We start from the raw sequence: 25,989 nt of genomic DNA, 5'->3' as shown, positions 1-25,989 counted from the left end.
GAGAGTCTAGGGGCCGAGGGTCTTTACCTGCCTTTGTACCCTGAGCCCTCAGGCAGTCAGAGCCTATATTGCTTTGGCAGGTGGTGCTTTTAAATTCCTAAAGGATAAGACATGGATCACAGAGGGACGGGGTTTTGACATATAGTTATCAAAACATTAAAATAAATATGTGAGACTGATGTATGGCTTTTTCAATCAACATGTTAAATAATAAAATAGATTTAAATCATAAGTAAGTTAAATTTTACCTTTTAATACATCAGGGTGACAAGTCACAATTGGCTTCGCTTGAATAGGAACGTGAAACTGGGGGCAGCTTTAACCAGACAGCGTGGCAGCAAGGTGTCCAGTGGCTTTGAGTGTCTGTTCTGATGGTTCCTAGTGTCGTGACTCCTCACTCCCAGGTGGATTACACACATCCGTAGCTTGCTTTCCCTGCAAAGATAAGCTGCTTTTAAAGAGCACCTAGAATGCTCCATCATAGGAGCTTGTCTGGAGATCAGTCAGTTGAATCTTGGCTGTGTCAACATCTTTAGTGTGGTTTATGTTCAGGGGAGAAAAGATCCGATTCTCGGTTCAGCCCCGATGCCCTCATGCTAGAAATACATTTGGAAGACTTTTTGAGTACAGTGATACCTCTTTTCAAGTATATTGGCAGAGAATATTGCAGATAAGAAAGGGCTGGAAATATCGTAAGTATCCTGGGCCGCAGGGTGCGACCACGTAACCTCGTCATCGTGCGTGCTGGGCCTCAGTGCTTGCCTCTCGCTTCCCATAACTTGATGTCCACGTCTGTTCACTTCATGTCTTTCTGATAGTATTTACTGAGGTGTTTCTTATGACAGCAGTGCCGTCTTCGTGTGACGCAGACACGTGTCGTCTCACTCCAGCAGGCATTATTATGCAGTTCTTGAGTACACGGTGCTGTGTGCGCATTTGTACAACGTGCTAAAAAATATTGACTTGACCGAAGCCAAAGTGTGCCCATCAGCAGATGACTATATAAACAAATCGGAGTGTTTCCATTGAAAAATAGACAAATCCCAAAGCTATTGAAGCTATCCCAACTCACAGTGACCCTCATGAGAGTGTGGCTGTCCCGGGGGATTTCAGGAGAGAGTGGGGGGTCTTTAACTCGACAGGCTGACAGTGGCTACGCTGGTGTGCTCAAGCATAGGAGTAATTGTGAGCACAGCACAGGACGGGGCAGTGTTTCGTTCTGTGGTCTAGGGTCGCTTCGATGGCACCGAACACGCTTCCCAGAAGCAAACCACCACATTCTCTTTTGAAGCTGTTGCAGTCAACAGCTACACACTTCACCACGCCAGTGGCGAGAGGACGCTTCCTGCTTCTGTAACGGGACCCCCACGGGGCAGCTCTGCTTGGCCATGTAGGGTTGCCGTGACTCCGTAGCAGGGGTGGATCGTCGGACTTAAGTGAAATATCCAGAAGAGGCAAGTAGATGGTTGACCAGCGACCAGAGTTTATTAGTGGTTTCAGGAGTGGGTGGGAACGGGACATGGGAAGCTGTGGCTTGAAGGATACAGAAATTTTGACCAAGTTGATGGCGGAGGGGGTGGGGTGGGAAGTGGCTGTACAGCCCGGTGAACTGTACGTGTAGAGTGGTTGCAATGGCCGCTGTTCTTGGTCTATATGTTACACCGCAGTTAAAGGGTTAATTCTGTATACTTCATTGTCAATCTGGAGACAAGACATTTAAGTGAAGAGAGTCTTTGTGTCGGGCTGCTAACCACAGGGCTAACAGTTCGAATCCATCAGCTGTTTGTCGGCAAAAGAAGAGGCTTTCTGCTTCTGTACAGAGTTACATCCTGGAAGGCCCACGGGGCAGTGTGCTCTGTCCTGCAGGGTCGGACGATCCAGCATTGACTCCATGGCAGTGAGTTTGGAAGGTGATGATGTAGAAGAAACTTGGAAGTAGCACATGGAGCCCTGTGGCACAGGGATTAAAGTGGGTGGCGGCCAGTTCGAGCCCACTAGCCACTTTGTGGGAGAGAGATGGCATAGTCTTCCTTAGAGATTGACTGCGTTGAAGACCTGATGAGGCACTTCTGTCTACTCTGTCCTGTGAGAGTGATAGAGACGGTGTACAGAGCTCTAGGTTTCCAGACCGAGAGAGGTGGAGCCCTGACAGTACAGTAGTGAAAGCACTCAGCTGCCACCTGACAAGTAGTGGTCCAAACCCACTAGCCACTCTGTGGGAGAAAGGTGTAGTCCGTTTCCATCATAATTACAGCGCGCAGTTCTGCTCTGTCCTGGAAGGTTGCTCCCCAGCTCTGAGTTTGGTTGGTAAGGGAAACGGACCTATCCCACTTGGTAAAGTAGATGGGCCCTCAACAAGATGGATTGGCACAGTGGCTACAATGTTGGGCTTGAACATAACCATTGTGAGATTGGCACAGGATTGGGCAGTGTCTCACTCTGGTATACATGGGGTCACTGTTAGTCAGAACTGGCTCGCAGCACCGAGCAACAACATAAGGGAGATGGACATAGAACTAGACTTTGAACAGTGTGTAGATCTTGGATTGACAAGCTGATAGGTTAAGGAATAGTGACGAATTAAAGGTGGAGATTTTAGAGGAAGGGGAAATGAGGATGTTAGAATATGTTAAAGAAACTAGCTTAAAGGACTGGCTAGTGAGCAGAAGGAACCAGTTGGCAAAAGACTTAACAACCTACCAAGTGGCACAAAAACACACTGCCATTGTGTTGGTTCCTACTCATAGCCTACAGGACAAGTATCATTTGCTCCATGGAGTTTCCAAGAACAAAAATCTGTACAGGAGCAGCCAGCCTTATGGCTGGTGCATTTGAACCACTGGCTCTGCTGTTCGCAGCCCAACACTTACAGACTGTCACCAGGGCTCCTTGCTTAGGAGAGCAGTTGGGACGAAACTGGAAAAGCAGCGGGTTTTCTGAGTAGTTCACTTGATGCACCAGGAGGAGGAGCCCGTTCAGAAAGGGACTGTGACCAGGCTATGTAAGAGGAATTAAATCGGCATGAGAGTAAAGGAAAAGCCCACTGGTTGGCTGCTGCTACTTTAGATTTGAGTTGGTTGTTTACCCATTCAGAAAGAGAAAGTCGTTTATTGCCAAGCACTGAGTACGGAGCCAGGAGAACAGTCCCTTAGATCGGACCCCCCAGTAGCTAGGGGTTCCCAGGATCACGGGGAAATGAACAGGGGAGTTACAAAAAGGGGTGAGGTAAGACTGGGGATTTGTTGTCGACTTGATAGAAATTTAGGTTAGTGTATTGTTGTTGAGGCAAGGTGGCAGTGAGTCAGTCCCGACTCCTAGCGACCCGAGGTACAATAGAACGAAACACTGCCTGGTCCTGTAGCTTCCTCCTCATCGTCTGCCTGAGCCCATTGTTGCAGCCACGATGCCACACATCTGGTTGAGGGGCTTCCTCTTTTTTGCTGATTCTCTACTCTATCACACCTGATGTCATTTTCCAGGGACCAGTCTCTCTAGATAACATGTCAAAAGTACAGGAGACGAAGTCTTGCCACCCAAACTTCTAAAGAGCATTCTGGCTGTAGCTCATCCAAGATATATGTTTGTTCTTTGGCAGTCAACAGTATTTTCATACGCATTGTTAACACCATACTGCATATACTTGAGTATAAGCTGAATTTTCCAGCACATTTTTAATGCAGCTTTTGTGGTAAAATTAGGGCTCGACTGATATTCGGGTCGGCTATAGTCAAGTATATACGGTAATTCAAAGGCATCCATTCTTCTACGTCCACTCTGATCTTTTCTTTCTTTCCGATCTTTTTGAATACCTTGTCCTTCCCTCGTGTCATCTCACAGTTCTTCTGGTTGTCTCTCATTCGTGTTGGATTTGTCAGCTCTCTTCTCAAGATGGACTTTAAATTCAGGTGGCATACACTGAAGGTTGTATTTTAGAAAGCGGGGTTGTGTCATCTGCATAGCGGAGGTTGTTAGCATGCTTCCTTCGGTCCTGATGCTATCTTCTAGGTTGGGATGGCTGGTAGTGATAAATGGGCAAGGGCAAATGGGACAGACGTCTGGTGTTCCAGTGAAGATCAAGAGGCTGACTGAGGAAGGGGAAGAGGTGGACAGTGATCGTTAGATTGGCCTGGAAAGAAGTGACGTGGAGTGGTAGAGGGTTAAGGAGTGAGGAAGTTGAGCTACCCTTCCTTCAGAATGTGTCTGTTAAAGGGAGACTGCCTCAGGTGAATCGTTCCCTTCGACTTCCTTCAGAACAGGGGTGTCTTCCAGGTGTTTGAAACGGAGAGAGGCGCTTGTGTGGGAAAGTAATGTAGTACTTTAAGAGCTTTCAAATAATTTTTCACCTCCAGGCCAATGTTGTAACAGTTTCTATCTCACATAGCTTAATACCTGTCCCTCTCATTTTCACTTTAGATTCTGAAGCAGCGAGGCCCAGCAATTCCAAGATCACCACCACTCTGGGGCTGGTGGTCCACGCAGCAGGTGGGCCTGGCTTCTCTCCGCTGCACGCAAGAGGGGAGGCGGTACTGGTCATCAGTGTTGGAGGGGCTGGCTGCCAGGGGGCAGAAGGGAGGATGCGTAACTAGACCAGGCACTCCAGCACCAGCCTTGGCACACTGAGTCATGCCCTAAAAACTGGGCTGGCAAGACAAGAATAAGAATGCCTTTTATCATTTTAAGTGGTTGGGGGCGGAATTAGATGAAATTTAAGCTTCCGTGCTCAAGGATAAAGTTTTTTGAGTAGTAGTTTTCTTTGGTGTTTCTCTCATTGCACTTTGGTGCATCAATAGATTGTTGGTAGCAGAGTGCGTGGTTCAGTAACAAAAGCAGAAATAGCAGATGTGGAATGGTCCAAGTCAGTGCTGAGTTCTTTGCATGCATGGCCTCATTTAATGGCCCACAGACCCTAAGGAATACAAACTTTACTGAATCAGGTTTAGAGAGTTGAGCAAACTGAGGCTCTGGGAGATTGAATAAGCTTCCCAGTGTCAAATTCGCCCTCTCTGACCCTCGCCCACGCTTGGCACGCTTGTTCCCCCTTACGGTACCTTCTGTTGCTCTTTTCCCACATTCAGCTGATGGGGTCGCTTTGGGAGCAGCAGCTTCTACGTCACAGACCAGCGTCCAGTTAATTGTGTTTGTGGCCATCATGTTGCACAAGGTGAGCCAAACCGGGGTGGGGGGTGGGAGGTGGGACTTGCTGTTGGAGCGACTCCTAAAGTGTGTCTGTCGGTGGGTAGCAGCTCAAGGAGCATGGGGTGAGGCTGCAAGAGAAAATAATGTCAGTGTCATGTTCGCTCTGTTTGGGGGCCTTGACTGACTGACTGCTTGGAGCCCGTTTGGCTACCTTCTTCCTAAATGTGCTTGGGGTGCTTTTCTGTTTGTGGCCCTCTAACTGGTCACAGGAACGCTGACACTGCCTGCAGGTGTCGCATTTTTTTTAATAGTAGTGTTTTAGCATAACTCGTTTTCTCCTACGCCCTGTGAAGGCATATATTCATGGGGAGTATTTCCCTTTTCTAATATCAATGAAACAGCACATTTTCTTAGCTTAGAGCAGAGGTTCTCAACATGGGTGTCTCAATCCCTTTGAGGGTTGAACGACCATTTCACAGGGGTCGCCTGATTCATCACAGTAGCAAAATGACAGTGATGAAGTAGCAACGAAAATAATGTTATGGTTGGGGGGTCACCACCACATGAGGAATTGTATTAAATGGTCGCGGCATTCAGAAGGTGGAGAACCACTGGCTTAGAACCTGGTTTCCCTAAAAGGTAGAGCCCCATTTTGATACAGTACCTATTCTGTTCTGTACGAGAATTCAGTCATTGACATACACTTCCTGGTGTAGAAGGACTCCCAAACTTCAGAGTGAAAATAGGGATTTTTCCCCTCTGTAGGCACCAGCTGCATTTGGACTGGTCTCCTTCTTGATGCATGCTGGCCTAGAACGGAACCGAATCCGGAAACATCTGCTGGTCTTTGCACTAGCGGCACCCGTCATGTCCATGGTGACGTACTTAGGACTAAGTAAGGTAAGTCGGACTCATTTCTAGCGTAGCTGGACAGGCCAAGTCTCTTGTGAGCCACTAGAACGTGTGGTCTCTTGTTGAATATTCTTGTTAAATTACCCTTTGAAACTGACATTAAAATTAGGAGTGAAACCCAGACAAATGTCTTAATTCCAAGCCAAAGTCCTCTTCATAAATTTAGCTTGTCCTTAGTCATTTAATTTTAAAATGTCATCCCTGTTGAATCCAGAAAATAATTGCCCAAATAGATGCTAGTATTCCACAGGTGGACAACAAATCACAGCCACCGATATCTGCTGTTGCGATAGGCACGGGAGGCATGAATGACAAGCCACGAGGCAGCTTTGAGTGAAGTGAGAATGAGCAAAGATACTTCGCTTAGACTCAGTCTCCTGCCCCCAGTTCTACCGCGCGGTTAGGTAGCTTAGACCTGAAGCACAGGTTAGGTAGCTTAGACCTGAAGCACAGATACAGACCCGACCGCTGTATCTTCCAGGACTGCAGGCCTGAGCAGCCGCCCCTCCCCATCTGACTTAACAGTCAGCCACAGCAACAGGAGGAAAATCTTAGAACCAAACTCTTACGACTTGAGGTTAATTCAAGAGAACTGCTTTTCCCGGTGTCTGAAGGGTGTGAGTCTTCTCGGTGTCCATGTTTGATAGGGTCAAAGAGCTATGAGAAGAAACTCATTTGAAATGGGGTGGTTAATGAGGGGCCAAGTGCCTGTCAATCAAGGGCTTGCTGACTTCGATTGCTAACAGTTGTTATAAAAACCCCTTTCTGTCCACCCAAGGACCTTACCTTTCAGTCAGTGAACAATATAGCTTTCCCCCTAAAATGTTACCAGTTTATTGATCAATCTAAGTTTTTAAAACTTGGCAGGAAGATCTGGAGGCATGGAGTTACATATTATAATTATGGCCTGTGCTTTTCTTGAGGTTTTAATCAAATCATCTCAGTTTATAGGCCTGCTCTGTTAATTGGGTAAGTCCAGAATAATTGTATAAAGTTTAGAGGACGGGGGAGGTCCTGCTCTCCATGGCCACTCTATTGGCAAGCGCCTGGTGCCTTGTGGCTCTAACAGTGTCTTAACGCTGTGAGCCACGGAGGGGAGAGGCCACGCTAATGTCTAGCTGCCCCCATCCTAACATCAGATAGGCTGCACCTGTCCATCAGGGCTTGGAGCTGGCTTGAAAAAGCAACCTGAGCATCATTGACCTTCATGTACCTTACCCAGAAGCTTCCTGTAAGTGACAAAGAACTGCTGTGACCTCCAGATCTCCCCACTGTCCCAGATAGCACCCATCATGAGGAGCATGTGATTTTCACGGGGACTTAATTGTCCTTTCTCTCTGTTTTTCTGATTTCACAGAGCAGTAAAGAAGCCCTTTCAGAGGTCAACGCCACTGGAGTGGCCATGCTCTTCTCTGCCGGGACATTTCTCTATGTTGCCACAGTACATGTCCTTCCTGAGGTGGGCGGAATGGGGCACAGCCACAAACCCGACGCCCCTGGAGGGAGAGGCCTCAGCCGCTTGGAGGTGGCCGCTCTGGTCCTGGGCTGCCTCATCCCACTCTTCCTGTCCATAGGACACCAACATTAAGTGTTGAGATCCCCGCCTCTGTCCTGGGCGCTTGCCATCAGCGAGACCTGCTCGCTGACACAGGGCAGCGCTCACTTCCTCGGTCTCGTGTCCCACCTTGCCCATCTCCACCTGTGTCCCTAGACTAGAGTCTGGAGGGAGGTGCAAGGAAACCCCGGCAAACAGGGAAGGCCTGTAGAGTAGAGAACAGCACGCGGCGATCGGGGCGAGACGGTCCCTTGTCTTGTCCTTAAAAGGGCCTGGGCTTCGGTTTGAGTTCTGATGTTTCTCTTAACCCTATTCTCAGGGAAGATGGACTTTAGTTTTACGGACAGTGGAGAAGTTCAGGCTCAGTGAACGACTAATTATGACGGTGCAGTGTTCTCTAATTAAGCTACAATCTCTTCTTTGCTGAGGGGCTCTGCCACTGTCCCCATTGGTGTTGACCATGATTCTCACCATTGTCATCGTGTCCGACTGGTGCTTTTACCGCCTAGGCCACGTGCCTTGGCAGGAGGTCAGAGTGCCCACCATCTTAGATGCAGAAGGTGATGGCATTTCATTTGGGGCTCACGTCAAGTAGAGAAAAAACCAAAATATTAGCAAGACACATCCGGAGAGCTGACTTGCTCCTGGGGAGGGAGTCTCGGGAAGGCTCCTTGTGCTTGGGCCTCTCTGGCCGGGCTGCGCCCGAGACACCAGTGTTCCAAGCTCTTCTTCTCACCACCTTCTCCAGCACCTCCTTACGTAAGGGAGAGCCAAGCACCGGGAGGTGTGGGCCTCGGCTTTCCTTCAAGAGCAGTCAGCGTGCACAGTATCTTTGGAAACGAAGGGGTTAAATGTTTCCGTGAAATGGGATAGTTACTGACATCTTTGTGATCACCGTTTTAAAAGTAAAACACACATGTCCTTCTGTGCGTGTGTGGCTAAGCCTGATCTCAGCAGATCAGCAGTCCCTCTTAAAATACTGGGTGCCACTTGGGGCACATGAGGTCTGCTACTCAGCCCCGTCCGCAGCGACGAGAGGGTGTGGCACCAGGGAAGGCGTTGCCTGTTGATTGAACACTTATTGAAATCATGTCTCTTGACCCTTCATCTTTGCCCTGCTTCTCTCCTAACTTTGCCCGCCCGCCTGCCCCTCTTCCCTACTCTTTGCTGCTGCTGCTGACTGCTGGGGCAGGCAGGGTTCCCCAGGACAACCACTTCTCCGGTCCTGATGACGGAGAGACGACGGTGTCTATTCTGAGCCCCTCAAAGAAACTACTGTGGTGTCGACCACAGCTTGTTAACGCCCTCGAACGTCACCTGCTCACGTCTGCGTGGATCACCCACGCCCACTCACAGTCTGACCACAGGCAGTGAGAGAGAACAGTGTCTAACAAACACTTTGGTCCCATTTTCCATGTTTAGCAAAAGCCCTGTTAAATCCTGTTCTGTCTCATAAGTGTATAATACTGTACTGCTAATTTATTTTCACTTTCTGTACCATTTCAAAACATCTTACGGAAAGGGGAACCAAGCTGCCTTCTTCAGAGCAGGGGATTCAGGAAGCCCATCAAGCAATCCCTAAGGATGCATAAGCCAGCACCTTTGCGAAGTCCTCCCGCTGCCCTTGGAAATAGAGCTCGTGCACCCTCTGCTGGCCACAGACCCAAGTAGCACCCGGTGCCCTACCTTGGCCGCCATCCATTGCGTTCACTTTTCAACCCCACAGGAGGACCCGCGTGGAATGTCTAAGCGGTTCGGACTGTGCTGAGTCGAGGGGCTTCCTCAGCTCCTTCAGAATGCCATGGCTACCTGGAAATGCGCGAGTGTCTGGCCCCGTGTGGTTTGTAGCCCCGTGTCTTCTGAGCAGAGTCAGAAAGCAGTTCTGCTGGGAGCCTTGCAGCAGCCCTTGCCGGCACACTCACGTTTGGCTGGAAAGCCCCGTAGGGAGGGGCCTCGCACTCTGGCCAGGACTGCTGTGGCTAACTCCACGTTCGCCTTCCTCCCCGGCCCTTGCCCCCAGTGAGGAAACTGTTCAGCTCTTCAGAGCTGTGTATTCCCAGATCTCAAAGCTGCGCCCCGAGACCCATTCGGCTCTCTTGTGGCCAGCACACAGACATAGCCATATGAATCCTGTAGGGCTCAGTGCATCGCCCAGCGGAAGGGGACCAGGCTGTGGGGCCGAGCTTTGCTACCACGGCGGGCATGGCCCAGGAAAGGCCATGCTGATGTCCCTGGGCTGGCATGTCACAGCTCTGTCTCCCTCTGGTTTGAAGCTGCCCCTTCGTGGTAGATGCCTTACTGCTCTCACCCCTAGAGGACACTGGCAGTGCTGCCAGGAGCACAAAGGGCATTGCTGGCCACCACAGAGAAGCAGCTGGCCCAGACCGTGACCCTCCCTTTCTCCTTGCCAAAGGCAACCGCAACGGCCATCCAACGCCCCTCTCTGTATGAGCTTTCTCCCCCGCCAAGGACCCCAAGGGACTGGCCAACTTAGTTGAAAAACACTACTGATCCATTTCTCCTCACATCTTCTGTAGTGACTTGCTTGCCCCTCCCCAGGTCACCAAGGCAGCCCCATTTTTCAGGCAGAGGAAGGTGGGGCGTTGGAGCTGGTGCCACCTACAGAGGCTGTGTTTGTTGCGCCCCGCCCCCACCCACGTCCCCTGCCCCCCGCAGTCTTGCTCCTCCTGTATTTTGAGTCATTAGGAAGGGGAAAGGGAGCAAAACAGCCAAGTGACCATTTTGAGTGATTGGTTCCTTGTAGAAAGGAGAAAGCTGTAACTGGTCTCCTCACCAGCCACATTCTAAGTGCACTGCCTGGTTTGGTTTGGTTTGGTTTCTTTCTTGTGGTTAGAGCCTCCAGGACATGCCAGCACCAGAGCGCAGGGAGCCTCTGAAACCCGGGCTTCCTGCCGCTTCCACCCCTCGCGGAGAACTTGCGTCCCCACCCAGGAGTCTCAGTCAGACTCGACACTGTCACAGTAATATCGTAGGCGTAGTAATCACCTGGGGATCGAGGAGAATCTAAGATCCGGGGCGTCATTTTGGAAGGCAGAATCTGTTAGAAAGGCAAGTTCTCAGTGGGGGTGGGGACCAAGCCAGAATGAAGTGGCCTAGAACTCACAATGGCTAGGTTCTGACCTCGGGACCTGTTTGTCAACAGCACAGGCCCCAAAGACGGTTCCTGCCCTTCAGGTAACTGGGACTATTTCCTAGACTCATCCAAATCTAATGCCCGTCAAGTGGGCATCCCTGCACCTGCTCTATGGCCCAGCCGCCTGGCAACAGGAAGTACGGAAGGGACTCCATTGTTCAGAGTGCACCTGTCAGTGATGCCATGAAGTGGTGAAAACCTTTGTTCGGAGTCGCCAAGATTTGCCTCAGGAGGCCGGGGACGTATGCCATTGTGAGCTGGAACTAGATGCCCACATGGGACATGGGCCCAATTCTCTGTCCCGGTGGATCTCTGGTGACTTGGAGGTCTTGTGGGACCCACTGCCGTTCCCTGGTTCAGAAGGCTGGATGGCACTTTTAAACGTCTCTTTTTCCGGATCCTTTGTAAACATATAATCATTCCATGGATGGCTGCCTTATCATTTTCTCTCCACTTTAATTGTGAATGGTTTGGGGAAAAAAACACGGATGTTTTTTGATTTGTTTTATGATAATAAATTTTTATTAGTGCATATCCTGTGTGGCTGTTACTTGTTACTTATCCTCTTGTCAGCCCCCCCCCCCAAATGTGACGACCGGACCCACGTTTGAGCAACAAGAAAGGAAGGTCTGGAAAGCCGTGACGGGGAGTGGGGAGATTCTCCTACTGGCTCCTCTTTTGGGGAACGGATGGATTCGGTGTGCCAGCAAACCCAAAAGACATTTATCGGCAGTTTGTGACTTGGCCATTGCTCTTAGTACTCTTTATGGGGGTACCGTTCTCCTCTCAGAACAGTGAAGCCAGAGCCAACCGTGGGAGCGCGGGACACATGGCAAAGCCAGGGCCAGCAAGGAGAGGGTACCTAAAAAACGGGAATCACCCCCTTCCCCATCCTCAGCAAAGCTATGGATTTAGTTGTTTTGGGTTTTTTTATAAAACAACCTATCACCTTCAAAGTACTCTCCATTACTGTGGGAAATAGAACCTGGAAGAGAGGGCATGCAAACAAACTCTAACATTCATATGTAAGGAGTGTGGGAGGCCCAGACTCCCATGGAGGACACCTTCACCTTGTGAGTGGGGGCTCCTTCCCGCTCACATTCTCCTAAGTTAGTTATTCCCACGAAGTGCCCCATCATAATGCCAAGTGTAAGGTGCTGCTTGCAAACATGGCTGCTACTGTATAGCTTGAAGGCCAACTACTACTTAAAGGCGATCTGCCATCAAAAGCAACCAGACCCTATTGTCTGTCCCACCCTAAGTAGATTGTTCCTCTGGAGGAGAGTTCAAAGATACCTAAGGTCAAGCCAACTCATTGCACCAAGGTTAGGTTGCCATCTTGACTAGCGCCTGCCCATCTTGCTACCATTGTCCTTCCTGTCATGTGTATACCTCTACCCTCAAGAGCCTCTCCTTCCTATTGCACGCACACCCCTAGCTCATCCCCCTCCTGTTACCTGTATGCATCTTGTACAACCCCTTCCTGATAGATGTGTGCTTACTGTGGCCTGCCTGTCTGAGAGTATACAGCTTGTAAGATTACATAATCTGTGTGTGTGTGTGTACCTGGCTCCTGAAATCATGACTGGAGGAGGTATGCATTTATCTTGTCTGATGTCTCTACCCCTCAATTACACAGCCACCCCCCTGGACTCATTCCGTTGTGGGGAGGCTGCCCCCCCCCGCCTCAGTTTACATATAATACATTTGTCAAATCTGCAATTTCCTCTTGGAAACATTTTTCAAAGTCATCTGTTTGGATGGCTGATGGCACCGCCTTCATTCTTCACCTCTTCTTAGTTGCCAAATCGCTCTCCTTTCATGTTCTCTGCATTTGAGGAAACAAAAGAATTTGCAGAGTGAGGTCAGGTGAGTAAGGTAAGTGAGGCATGCTGGGTTTTTGTTGTTTTGCCAAAAACTGGTGCACTGAGATGGCTGCATGATCAGGTACATTGTTGTGGTGGCAAAACCATTCCCACAATTGCCACAAATCGGGCCTTTTTGTTACACAATGTTACAGAACCTCTACATAGAAAGCTTGATTAACTGTCTGACCTGGTGGAACAAACTCCAAAGGACACCCAAAACGAGGTTTGTCACCAGTCGACATTTCACCTTTTTTGAAATGAGAAAACCACTCATATACTTGAGTTTTTTCCATAGTGCTGTCCTTGTACGCTGTGTTCAACATCACAACAGTTTCTGAGGCATTTTTCCTGAGCAAGAAAGAAGATTTCACAGCCTCATGCTATTCTCGTAAATCAGTTATCACGAAAAATGAGGTTTGAGCGAAACTGCTCTTATGAAAAAATTAACTGTGACCAGTGAGAACCTTCCCAGGGACCCACTGGGTACAGTTAACCCAGAGCGAGTTGATAGCAGGAAAATTGCATATTCCAAAAGCTTACTTCGCCTGGGGCAATTGTAGTCTTTTTGGGTACCCCCTCGTATGCTAGGAACAGTTGACCTGGAGCTGAAGATGGGCCACTTGATCACTGCCCTCTCCCTCCCTCAGACTGAGCCCTAGAACTCAGTTTTGGTTTTTTAAACACCTGTATAAATAAGTGCTGTACATGGCCGAGTGCCATTTAAACATGATTTGTGTGTTGAATCATTATTCGTTTGCTATTTATTACTGGCCCACTAGATGCTGGTTATAGTATCTGTTGCAGTGTTTGTGTCCCGAGTGTTGCGCGGTCCCTAGAAACGCCCACATGGAGAAGTGAGAAGGTCGACACGTGCGCGTCCTGCTGGCCTGCAGGAACTCGAGGCTGCACTGCTGCTGTCATGCCTTGCCAGGAGAAGGACTCTCAGGAATTGAAGACCCGCCCCTCATCCTGCTGCCCTGAGTGATTGTGCCCGAATTCAGCCAACACCGCCAGGAAATTCGGTACTGTTTTGTTTTGAATCCTGTAAACTAGCGCTAGGTGTTTTTACACTGTAACCTGCCCAGTCGGACCTATGTTCTTTACATATCAAGTACTTCTCTAAAACATGCCTTTACTCTGTTACTCCCACCTCCCCACGCCCTAGTACCAGCTCCAGGTCTTAAGGAATAAACAGATCTAATCGGAGGGTGTGCTTTCCCCTCTAATTTACAATACCCACCCACCGCTCCCTACTCCCCCACCCAGAACCAGGTCTCCTCTGCAGCTCTGCCTCGGGGACAAACACCGAAGTTGGGAGCCAGGCGGGCATGAGGCCAGGTGTGCCGTGGGCCATTCCCTGGGATCCTGTTGTACTAAGCCAGCACTAGCATGTGTAAGCAACTATCTGACAGGTTCAGGGAACTGCATCCCCCACTGCTGGCTCAGCGACTGATCTCTGTTGCAGTGTTGGCCATTTCATGATTTGGGGCTGGGGCTCAGAACAGGTGGCCCGTTCGGTTGCCTTCGTGTACAGAGGGACCCTGATAAGCCAGAGCACTCTCAGTGGAGGGGCCCAGGTAGCCAGGGCATTCGAGAAACTGTGGAAGACACTGGGTCGGCTCCCTATCTCCAGAAGGTTCTCGAGGGCACTCATCTTCAGCCACAAGAGGGCGGTCAGGTACAGCAGGGCACAGACTTACCCAGCGTGCTCCAAAGGCTGGAGCCAGACCGCTGCAGCCTGAGCCGCCTTCCATTTTGTTCACTGGACCCCCTGCCTCAGTGGAACTCTTCGTGGCTCAGGTACTCCTCGGTGCTAATGGTCAAGGGCGCTTCAAAAGTTTTGCTGGGAAATGGAACTAAAAGGCAATGGCATTTCCCCATGAGCTCTTTGAAGCCCCCTCCTCCTACAGAAGGAGTATAACTTGTGGCAGCCCTTTAAGAGCCTGCAGTTCAGCGACAGTTTCTCACGGGTGGGGGACTATGGGCGAGCATGGCTGCTAAGGAACACTGGGACAAGGCAGGGGGCCCAGCGGAGGGCCCAGCTGAGTTCACAGGCAGAGTTGCAGGAGCTGGGGTGGCCACTGGAGAGCAGGAGGACCTACTTGGGGACTGACTGGGTGCACCGAGGGGGAGGCCAAGCTGGGTATGCAGGTAACTGGCTTTCCAGGTGACCTCTAAAAAGGCATCCAGATTTAGGGTTCTGTAGGTCCTCCGGCCAAACCAGGTTTCGGTAACTCCTGCCTCAACCCCAGGTGCAGTCCCCACTGGCCTCAGTTCCTGTCTAGGGATAACTCATGGAGGTTGGGTGGGCACAGCCTCCCGTACCCTCCCTACCCCCACCCCCAAGGTGGACCTGGCCTGTTTCTCCTCTCCGGCCAAGGACCCAGGACTCCCTCCATTTCCCTTCTGGGGATCAGAGTGGCCATTCCATTCAGAGGGCCCGTCTTGGCATAGGAAGAGCTGCCTTCTCTATCTAGTTTCCTGCACCCAGCAGTTGGGGCACCCTCTGCTCCCCGGTTTCTTCAAGGGGACTTGCCCTGGGCCAGGAAATATCTTCCACCACCCCCTCCTCTCTCCCACCGCAGCCACTGGCCTCTGTGTACTCAGCCTGCTGCCAGCTCACTAGAGCCTCACTTTGCACCCCAATTCCTTCCAGTCAGCCCCTGGTGAAATTGGGTCTTCCCCTGGGTGGAGACCGGGAACAGAAGGAAGCTGTGTGAGTAGAATCCAATGTCACCTTCTTCTTGGGCCCTACCTTCACCCTGCCTGGTACCTTGAGAACCCAGCAAAGACCCTACTCCTGTATCTGGGGAAAGTTCAAACACTGACCGCCAGCCGCGCTGCGGGAGAAACACTGGGATTTCCATGCTCCTAAACAGAAACCTACAGGGGGCTCTGAGTCAGCGGGGAGTTGGGTTTTGTTGTTGCTGTTGAGTGATGCTGAGGGTTGGAGCTGCCCCTAGGGTTTCCCAAAGCTGGAGATCTTTCCAGAACAGACAGCTGCATCCTTCGCCGCCAGAACAGCTGGTACATGCGAACCGCCCGTCTTTCAGTGAATAGCCCTATGTTTACCCCACTGGGACCCCAGTGCCCTCATGGTGAAAAGACCCTTTTTTTGCCATGATACCTCTAGGGTTTCAAGGTCACTTTCCATTGAGTGAAAATGGAGCTGACCCTGCGCCCATAATCTCTGGTGCTGGTCCAATATTGCTAATTCTCCTCTTGATGAGGACGCAGCCCCTGGAGCCACCACGGGCAATTTGGGAGAGGGTGTGAGACTGTAACCCACTAGGATCAGGGTGAAGCAGCTCTGGTGGCATAGTGGGTTACCAGTTGGGCTGCTAGCTCCAAGGGTCACAGTTCGAAACCACCAGTTAGTCAGTGGGAGAAAGATGAGGCTTTCTACTCCTGTAAAGAATTACAGCCTCGGCAAAGCACACAGAGAGAAGTCTAAATGCAGGCCTGTATGTAAATATATATATATAACACTATGGAAATAGATCTGTATACATATATATTTTTAAGTACTAATGCAGCAGACAGACATTGGGCCTCTACTCAAGTCCTCCCTCAACGAAAAAGCTCTTTGTTCTAATAACCCAGCATTCTGTGATGTTCACATTAACAATATGATCACTGAAGACAAAATGGGTGCAGAAGCAAATGTGAAGAAAGTTGATGGTGCCCAGCTGTCAAAAGATACTGCATCCCAGGTCTTAAAGGCTTGAAGATAAACAAGCGGCCATCTAGCTGAGAAGCAAAAAAGTCCACACGGAAGAAGCACACCAGCTTGTGTGATCATGAGGTGTCAGTGGGATCAGGTATCAGGCATCAAAGACCCAAAACAAAAAATCATATCCATGTGAATGAGGGGAGCACTGAGTGGAGACCCAAAACCCATCTGTAGACAATTGGACATCCCCTTACCGAAGAGTCACAAGGAAGAGACGAGCCAGTCAGGGTGCAGTGTAGCACTGATGAAACATACAACTTTCCTTTAGTTCTTTAATGCCCCCCCCCACATACCACTATCATGACCCCAATTCTCCCTTACAAATCCAGCTAGAGCAGAGCATGCACACTAGTACAGATAAGAGCTCACAACACAGGGAATCCAGGACAGAAACCCCCTCAGGACCAATAAAGAGAGTAGGGGAAGGTAGAGAGGAAAAGGGGGAACCTATCGCAATGATCTACATATAACCCCTTCCCAGAGGGACGGACAGTAGAAAAGTGAGTGAAGGGTGATATTGGACAGTGTAAGACATGAAAATATATATATAAATGATCAAGTGTTCACGAGGGAGGGAGGGTGGGGGAGGGGGTAATTAGCTGATACCAGGGACTCCGGTGGCAGGAAAATGTTTTGAAAATGATGGCAGCATATGTACAAATGTGCTTGACATAATGTATGTATGATTGGATTGTGATAAGAGCTCCCGATAAAATGATTTTAAAATGAAGAAGAATCACAGCCTCTCCTCGAAAGCCCACAGGGCCAGTTCTATTTTGTTCCCTCTAGAGGGTGGCTGAGTCAGCACAGGGCCCCTGGCAGGGAGTGGTGGTGTGTGAATCCACACTTCACCCACAAGAGGGAGCCCTGGATGCCAGCGGAGTTTCTGGACAGTGTGAGGCCCATCGTGATGCCTTTGGATGCCAGGAGCCTGCATGACTGCTGGGAAACGGCTGGCCGGGCAACGAAGTCCTTGGAATACCCAGAAATACATCCGCATTGGTAGCCTAGGGTGTGCAATTGTTAAACAAGGAGAACGTTGGAGCCAGCAGGAAGCTGGCTAGTTAAGGGAATCCGATCTAGGGAGGTCTGGAATGGGAACTTGCTGGAATGGAGGTCTGGAATGGAGGTGGGGTGGAGTGGGGGCTTCAGTTTGTGTGGCCCCGGCAGGAACCTACATGGAGCCTGCTCACAGGGATGCTTGTGCATCCCTTGTGGAATTGTGAGAAATCAAACAGACTGGACTGTGTTGTAAATAACAGCATCTCACTGACTGAGCAAAGCCAGGCACTCGGGAGGCCTGCATTCCTACCCCCTGTAAGGCTGGGCAGCTGTGGTTGGCACTCCACTTGTTCTGTCTTCGCATTCAGTCCTGCCACCAGCCAGGACAGCAAACACAATACAAGCAGAAGCAGCTTCTCCAAAGGATATCTGGGCTGAGTAGTCAAGGGCAGAGGACACCCCTGGAACATCTAGCCAGTACCAATACCAACTCTGCCTAGCACGTTAATTCTGCCACATGGAGACCCCCTGTGTGTCAGAAAAGCTCACTTTTCACAAGTAGATCGCCAGGTCTTTCGAGACACCTCTGGGTGGAGGCACCTCTGGATAGACTCAAACCTCCAACAGTTCTGTTCGCTGCTGAGCTAGTTGCCAGTTTGAGCAATCCCAGAGTCTCCCTGAGCTATGTAGCCATCAAACTCCTGCTCTTTGCCTCAGGGTGGCCTTTCTGCCTAGTTGTTATTATATTTTACTATTGAAAAAAACCATTTTATTGGGGGCTCTTATCACAATCCTTACATCTATCCATTGTGTCAAGCACATTTGTACATTGTTGCCATCATCATTTTCAAAACATTTTCCTTCCACCCAAGCCTCTGGTATCAGCTCATTTCACTGCCCACTCTCCACCCCGGCCCTTCCTCCCTTATGAACCCTTGATCATTATTTAAAAAAATGTTCATGTCTTACACCGACCACTGCCTCCCTTTACCCATTTTTCTGCTGTCCGGCCCCCTTGGGGTATATGTCGATCTTTGTGATCCGTTCCCCTTTTCTCCCCACCTCCCCACACCTTACCCTTACCCTCCTGGTATTGCTGTTCTCATTATTGGTCCTGAGGGGTTTATCTGTCCTGGATTCCCTGTATTTCCAACTCTGATCTGTACCAGTTTACATGCTCTGGATTAGCCAGATTTGTAAGGTAGAATTGGGTTCATGATAGTTGAGGGGAGGAAGCATTAAAGAACTGGAGGAAAGTTGTATGTTTCATCGGTGCTATACAGTACCCTGACTGGCTCAGCTCTTCCTTGTGACCCTTCTGTAAAGGGATGCCCAATTGTCTACAGATAGGCCTTGGGTCTCCACTCCACACACCCCCTCATTCACATCGATATGATCTTTTTTGTTCTGGGTCTTTGATGCCTGATAGCTGATCCCACTGACACCTTATGATCACACAGGCTAGTGTGCTTCTTCCAGGTAGGTTTTGTTGCTTCTCTGCTAGATGGCCACTTGTTTATCTTCAAGCCTTTAAGACCCCAGACATGATATCTTTAAAAAAATTTTTTGACACTATATCTTTTGATAGCTGGGCACCATCACCTTTCTTTACCACATTTGCTTCTGCACCCATTTGTCTTCAGTGAGTGTGTCAGGAAGGTGAGCATCACAGAATGCCAGTTTATTAGAACAAAGTGTTCTTTCCTTGAGGGAGGACTTGAGTAGTCTGTCTGCTACATTAATACTTAACCTATAAATGTATGCACATAGAGATATATCCCTATCATTATATATTAGTATATTTACATGCCTGTATTTAAGACTCTATAAATGTCCTTTGCCTCCTAGTTCTTTACTCTATTTCCTTTTACTTTCCCCTTGTCCCACTATCAGGTTCGGCCTTCATTAGGGTTTCAGTAATTCCTCTTGGCCAGCATTGCCCATGATCAAGCCCAACCAGGCATCCTCTGCCCTCCTTGCCACGCATTTTAGATCACTTGTTGTTCCCTTGTCCCTGGGTTTATTGATATCCTCCTTCCTTCCCCCCTCCTCCCCCTCTCTTGTGTCCCTCCGGAATCGTTGGTCCCATTGTTGTCTCCTCCAGATTTTCTGCTTAGTTTTAACCCCTCTGTGAGCTGAGGTCTACAGGAGCCCTGGTAGCACAGTGGGTACATGTTGGGATGTTAACGCAAGGTCAGCAGTTCAAAACCACCACCACCTGCTCCAGGGGAGAAAGACAACGCTTTCTACACCTGTAAAGAGTTACAGTCTCAGAAATTCACAGGGGGCAGTTTTACCCTGCCTTGTAGGGTCACTCTGAGTCCGCATCCATTCAATGGCAGAGAGTTGAGTTTGGGGTACAGAGGGGATGGAGAGGAATGCTTCTCTCTTTTCCTTTAGGGGCTTCAGAGACTGAAGCAGGGGAGAGCCTTGAGCTTCAGGTAGATGGGGAGCTGAAGCTTTCCCAGGAACCACCAGGGCTCTGTCAGCCCCTTCTGTTTGGGCTGCTCAGACAAGGGCTGCAGTTTGAACCACTACTAGCTGCTCCGTGGGAGAAAGGGGACTTTCCACACCTGTAAAGAGTTTCAGCCTGTACTACAGGGTCGCGATGGGTCAGCATAGGCTGGATGTAATGAGAGGTTTGGGCTTGTTTGAACTGTGCCTCACTCTTTTACGCGGACAAGCTGTAAAATGTATTTGCCAAGCGACTTGGCTCCTTACAAGAACGCCCATTTGCAAGCCTCCGCCCCGCTGGCTTCTTTCTCTCCGACGCGAGGAAGGTGAGCCGCAGAGAAAGGAGTTTTTTCCCAGGGCACAGGTGAACCAGAGGTGCGCTGGGGGCTGGGAACGCGGTGACGAGCCGCAGCGTGTGCGAGTGAGCGGAGTGCCTCTGACTTACGCAAACTCAGTTCCCGACCTTGGCGCCGCGCCCAGCGCAAACCTGCTAACCTAGCATCTCCCCGGCCGCCCCGGAGCGAGGCCAGCCGCAAAGAGCGGCCCGAAGCCAGCGAGCGCCGCCTCGGCCGGCTGTCCCGGGAGCAGGAACCCAGCGCGAAGACGAATCACGACGCTTACTGCAGTGACCGCCCGGGATTGGTCCTGCGTGCCAGGTGTTGAGGCTACAGCCAGGTGACCGGAAAAGAAACCCGATCCGGAGGCGGCGGCGGCCGTGCCAAGTGAAAGGCATCCATGGGGGAGGGGTGGGAGAGCGGGAGGCGGCTAACCGTGATCCTGTTGTCTCTGAGCGGGCACTTAACGCACACGCACCCCGGGCACACAAACACGCGCGCGTACACACACACACCCCAAGCGGGGACTTTCAGAGGCGCCTTTACGGACATAGCTCTCCAGGTCTTACTTGAGCCGTGCAGTCTGGCGGGTGCTACCGCCTACCTCTTGGCCAGTCAAAATCCTGGTACAAGCACCTCCACGTTACAGTGGAAGGAATCAACACTCGCCGAGTTGCGCGGAGTCCTGGTGGCGCTGTGGGTTAGGCGTTGCGCTGCTAACCCCACGGTTGGCGGTTCTAACTCAGCAGCCCCTCCGGGGAAGAAAGAGGAGGTTTCCTTTTTCTGTAAAGACCCACTGTGCCAGAAAACCTCTATCTGGGTATTTTGGTTTTTATACAAGGAAAGAGTTGGGATTCCAAACCCTTCCGCCTGCCTCTCGCACGCCTAACCCCTACGGCCACAGTACAAAGCAGATGTGCCCGTTGCGATGCAGGCTCGCAGGGAGCGCACCGGGCGCCCGCGGGGATCGGGCAGGGCCCTGGTACGGATCCCAGCCAGAGCCCGGACTTGGCGGACGCGGAGCCCAGCCCTCCGGCCGGCGCCGCTCTGATTGGCGCGCCCCGCCGACCTCCCGCCGGGCTCACCTGCCCCGCCCAGCCAATCGGGGACACCAGAATTGGGCTGTCGCGGGAGGGCGGAGGGAGGCGCGCGGACGGCCGGAGGCCCCGCGGCCTTCACAGCGAGCGCGTCTCCGCCGGGACTCGGCCATCCGGAGCCGGGCACTGCAGGCTGCGCGCTCCTGGCCCCGCCGCGCCCCTCTCGCGCCCGGGCTGAAGCCCAGGGTTTGAATGCGGCGCCCGCGGGCAGGGCGGTTCCACGTCTCCGCCCGCTGAACGGCGCCTCGACGGCGACCCCCGAGCTGCAGGGGCTCGGCCTCCCAAGGCCTCGGGGACCCGCCCTCGTTCGCCTCCCTGGAGCGCCGCAGCCCGCAGCGGGCTGCCGTCCTGCCGGTCCGGGAGCTGCCAGAGCCCGGCCAGGGGCAGTCCCGCGGAGGCACCGCGGAGGCAGGATGTTCACGTCCAAGTCCAACTCAGTGTCGCCCTCGCCGTCCATGGAACAGGCCGACTCGGACGCACTGGACATCAGCACCAAAGTGCAGCTCTATGGAGTGCTGTGGAAGCGGCCCTTCGGGAGGCCATCTGCCAAGTGGTCCCGGCGGTGAGTGCTCCCTGCGCGATGTGCTGGCTCTGAGACTCTCCTCCACCCCATCAGTGGCTCTCTGCTGCTGCCACTCTTTGTGACCTTGGCCCCAACTCTTGGTTTCTGAGGCGAGATCTACCTGGATGAAATGGATCTTCCATGTCGTCGCAAGGGGTTAAATAGTTGGGGTGGGACCACTGTGTGTGTGTGTGTGTTAGAAAGTTGGCTGCAGAAATCAGTTGGGAGAGGCAGTGGTGGGAGCACCTGCGGTTGGTCAGGTTGGAGCAAACTGCGGGGAGGGAGTCCACCATCCCCCTGGAGCTCCACTGCCCACTCATTTGCTTTACAAGCCCTGTTAGGGTCACTAGAGGACATACCTGGGCTGAGAGTCGGGCCACAGCTGTCTGTGTTCACCTTTCCCCACCTGCACCTTCTGAAAGGGAGAGGGGCAGGAAGGGCCAGAATTTTCTTAAGGGTCTGTGCCCACCCCTGGAGGAATGCTGTTTGCAACCCCTCCAAACGTCCCCCGAAACTCACTGCCATCTAGTGGAATAAGACTCAAAGCCACTCTGTAGGTCAGGGGGGCCAAAATGCCCCTGTAGGTTTCTGAGACTATCAGTCTTTATCTTGCTCCTTGAGCAGCTGGTGGTTTCAAACACCCAACCTTAAAATAACGCCCTTTAAAATACGAAACAGTCTGAGGTCTAGAGAAAAAAATTTCCAGTGCTTGTGGGAGAGGGAAGGGCTCCCGGAAAGAATGGAAGACGCAAGGGGCGGGAGTGGAGCAAGGACCTCCGGGCGTTGGGGAGGGAATCAATCCATCCAGCCCAGAAGACCCATCCTTTGAAGGAGTGACGTGGGGTGCCAACACAGCCTCCTCTTGTTTCTACATCAGCCTCTGAGGCAGCTCCCCAGACTTCAGTTGCCATTCTCGGCCTATATCTGGGCCTGTACGGATCTGCAGTGGCCACTGTGCAATAAGCGATGGACTGCTTGCTCACTGACCAGTCCAAGATTCAAAACCACCACCATCCACTCCTCGGGGCGGCTGTCTGCTCCGGTGATGACTGACAGGCGAACCCTGTCTGAGTCACAACCACTCAGTTGTGTTAGGTTTGACTTTGAGGAATTGTGGAAAAGGGCCATTCACAGCTTCAGCCCGGCCCCCTGGGGTGTGTCAGAATTCTCAGACCTCTTGGGTCCCACCCCAGAGATGTAGCCTGATGGGTAAGGAGGGGTGGGTGTGGATGATTTTGTGCCCCTTCCTCATTTCCTCATCCCACCCCAGCAGTCCTTCTGTGAACAATGCGGGGGGCGGGGGCGCTGTCTCAAATGTTCTTAGAATCACAAATCACGTAGATGTGATCATGGCTGGCGCCGATGCTCTCTTTGGATGAATAATTCAATATTTCTGTAAGGCCGCAGGACAGATGGAGCTGTGCGCTGTGTTTTACACTTTCCATAGCTGGTTCACATACTTCACATTTTTCAGAAAAATGTATTTTGTTGTTACAAATGCACACAATGGAACATCCATCACGTCGTTAGCTCCTCTAGGTATAATTCGATGACACTGGTTCCATTCCAGTTGGGCAGCCGCCCTCCCCCTCCCTTTCTGAGCTGTCCCCGCTGGGGGTTGTAAACCCATGCCCCCCTAAGCTTCCCGTCTCATCTTCCCAGCTGCCATGGCCGGTTTGATCTCCGACAGGCAGACCTTGAAAGAGCACCCGCGCCAGACAGGTCAGCTGTTGTCTGGCCTTAAGATTTCAGGGGCATTTTTGGTGTAAGGTTTAAAGGTAATCTGAGGGCAATAGTTTAGGGGTTCATCCAGCCTCCATGGCTCCAGAAAATCTGAAGTCCATGAGAATTTGAAATTCTGCATCCTCCCCCCACCATCATTTGATCAAGAACCATCAATCAGAGTGTTCAATCTTGGTGGCCGGGCCCTATCCAGATCTGTGATTTCATGGTGAAGGAGTTAGAGAGATGTTCCAGAGGAGTGTTGTCATGTACTTTTGTTAGTTTTTCCCAGCTTCTCACTGGGATCTGATAGACGACAGGCTCCACAACTGCCTCCAAAGTTAAGGTGACATCTGGTCCCCTACGTGGAGATCTGGAGCAGAAAGAGCATCTGCGATGGCCCCAGATGGAGTTGTCTGAGCCACAGCCCTGGATGGCCAGGAGCAGCTTCGCCAGGCACTGAGTCGGGGCAGGCTGCGGCTTGCAGATTCTAGTACCGTCAGCAGGAATGCCCCCTCCATGCTCCCTCTCATCTCCCGGCAGTCCACACTCCTCCATTGGGTCTGGCTGCTGTCCCCATTTTGTTTTTGGATTTTCCCAACTAGACTTCTCTGGCCAGCTGCTTTCCCCTGACGACACCCCTAGTCAATGCTAGAGACCTGTGCTCCCTCCCCTCCCGGAGTGTCTCCTCATCACCACAGATCTAGTGGGGACCTGGCCTTTGTGGCCACAGTGGATTCCAGTGCTGGGAAGTACTGGGGATTAGAGCCCCCAGCACCATGGGAACCACAGGAGCTTGGGCAGCTCTCGTACCCTCACCCCAAGCCATCTCCATCGGTAGCCCCACGCCCACCCTCATCACCATCAACTCGGAGTCAGAACAGCATGCCTGCTCTGCACATGCCTGCTCCTCCTTATGAAGTCCTCCAGCCTCTTTCCTGTAGAGGAATTCTGGAGCTGCGAAGTCGGCTCTGCACTGGGTACGGCCAAGAAGGACCTGTTCACTAAGTCCTCTGTCCACATTTGTAGTTCAGAGGATAAGCCACACACATGCCCCGCCCCACCCCACCCTCGTGGGTCAGTCACCAGGCCAGCAAGGGGTCTTGCCTGGGGAAGGCACGATGCTAAGATGCTAAGCTCAACCCCCTCTTGCTTCCCGGCAGAGTGACCGGGCTCCCGTTCTCCATTTGTGGAGTGGAATCTCTGAACCTCAGCTAATTATCGGCCACAGGATGGCTTGGGGAGGGGGCAGCTGGGCCACCATTTCAGAGCCTAGCCATTAGGGCGATCGATGTCCTGTCAGGGGCAGCTGCGGGGAGGGGGCCTGGAAAGGCTTGGTGCTGCATAAATGATAAATGGGCCGGATGGAGCAGCCGGGGCCAGCTGGGAACTGTAGAACCGCTTCCACTCAGAGTCCTCCTCGGAGAGAGTCCTTCACTTGTGCCCAAGCAGCCAGCTTTCCGGGCCTGGAGATGCCCTTGAGCCAAAGGGCAGCACAAAGGGCAGGGGAGTGTCTGAAGCATTACCTGGCAGAAGGGGCTGATGACCCAATCCGCCCCTGAGTCCATGGTCAGGAAGAAAGCCCGGTGCTCAGGGACCCTGAGGAAAGATGCAGGGGTTGGGCACAGCACTGTCAGCTCTGTGACCAGGCTGGTTCTGCAGCCAACACTCTTTCTTCCTGGGTCTGCCACCACCTTTGCCAAGCCCCCAAGCCCCTCTTATACACAGGAGGGTGACTTAACCAAAGCCTTTCTGCACCAAACAAACCCACTGCCACTGAGTGGTTTCTGACTCACAGAGACTCTATTGGACAGAGAGGAACTACGCCCTGGGGCTTCTGAGATGAAATCTTGATGGGAGCAGACAGCTTCATCTTTGTCCCAAGCAGTGGCTGGTGGGTTTGAACCACCAGCCTTGTGGTTAGCAGCCCAGTGCTGAACCCACTGCATCCATTATCCTTCTGGCCTTTTCTCCCCAGGTGCATGGTGGTCATGGGGCCTTTGTCCAGCTGAGCAACAGTAACTGTTTTCTTCTTTTCCTTTTCCACAATTAGGGGGGTTATTTGGGAAGGTAATAGGTTACCACAGGTCAGGATCAGTAAACAGTAAGGAGATAGCTCTCAACCAGCAGCCAAGTCTCTCTCCGGCCCTCAGTCTCTCAGCCACGTGGTCTCTACCTACCTGGGCCAGGACGCTGGCTGCCGCTCTACATCATGGTCCCTAGAGGCAGTGACCCTTAGATGGGGGGGGCGAGGGGGTGATGCATAGGGGCCTCAGGGAGTTAAGATTCCCAGGATCACAGGAGCCAGGGGGCCTCAGAGTCAGTCACCACATTTCTTAAATCTCTGGTCACATGGTCTGACAAGTACCCGCACAGGTGTGGACCAGTCACACCTGTGACCTAAAACACATCAGGGAGAACTCCTTCCCTGGGAACTGGGCCTTTGCCTCTGCGCACCC

At 51.6% G+C, this 25,989-nt stretch overlaps 2 protein-coding genes across 3 annotated transcripts in view; both read left to right on the top strand.

Annotated features, from left to right (window-relative positions):
• SLC39A9 (solute carrier family 39 member 9) overlaps positions 1 to 11,289 on the top strand; it is a 36,618-nt gene extending 25,329 nt beyond the window's left edge. For both annotated transcript variants that reach the window (XM_075531272.1, XM_075531273.1), the window contains exons 4-7: positions 4,414 to 4,482; positions 5,076 to 5,161; positions 5,902 to 6,036; positions 7,406 to 11,289. In XM_075531272.1, the coding sequence (XP_075387387.1) occupies positions 4,414 to 4,482; positions 5,076 to 5,161; positions 5,902 to 6,036; positions 7,406 to 7,636 (521 nt within the window). In that variant the 3' untranslated portion in view covers positions 7,637 to 11,289. The remainder of the gene's footprint in view (positions 1 to 4,413; positions 4,483 to 5,075; positions 5,162 to 5,901; positions 6,037 to 7,405) is intronic.
• A 10,199-nt stretch (positions 11,290 to 21,488) lies between these two features.
• Positions 21,489 to 25,989, top strand: part of PLEKHD1 (pleckstrin homology and coiled-coil domain containing D1) — a 32,732-nt gene continuing 28,231 nt past the window's right edge. Inside the window, exon 1 of the mRNA XM_075531756.1 lies at positions 21,489 to 21,808. Coding sequence (XP_075387871.1) covers positions 21,660 to 21,808 — 149 coding nt within the window. The 5' untranslated portion in view covers positions 21,489 to 21,659. The remainder of the gene's footprint in view (positions 21,809 to 25,989) is intronic.

Source organism: Tenrec ecaudatus, chromosome 14 (genome assembly GCF_050624435.1).
Source record: "Tenrec ecaudatus isolate mTenEca1 chromosome 14, mTenEca1.hap1, whole genome shotgun sequence".
In the NCBI taxonomy this organism is placed as follows: domain Eukaryota; kingdom Metazoa; phylum Chordata; class Mammalia; order Afrosoricida; family Tenrecidae; genus Tenrec; species Tenrec ecaudatus.
Note: the sequence above shows the minus strand (reverse complement) of the source record. Positions and strands in the feature narration are given on the sequence as shown.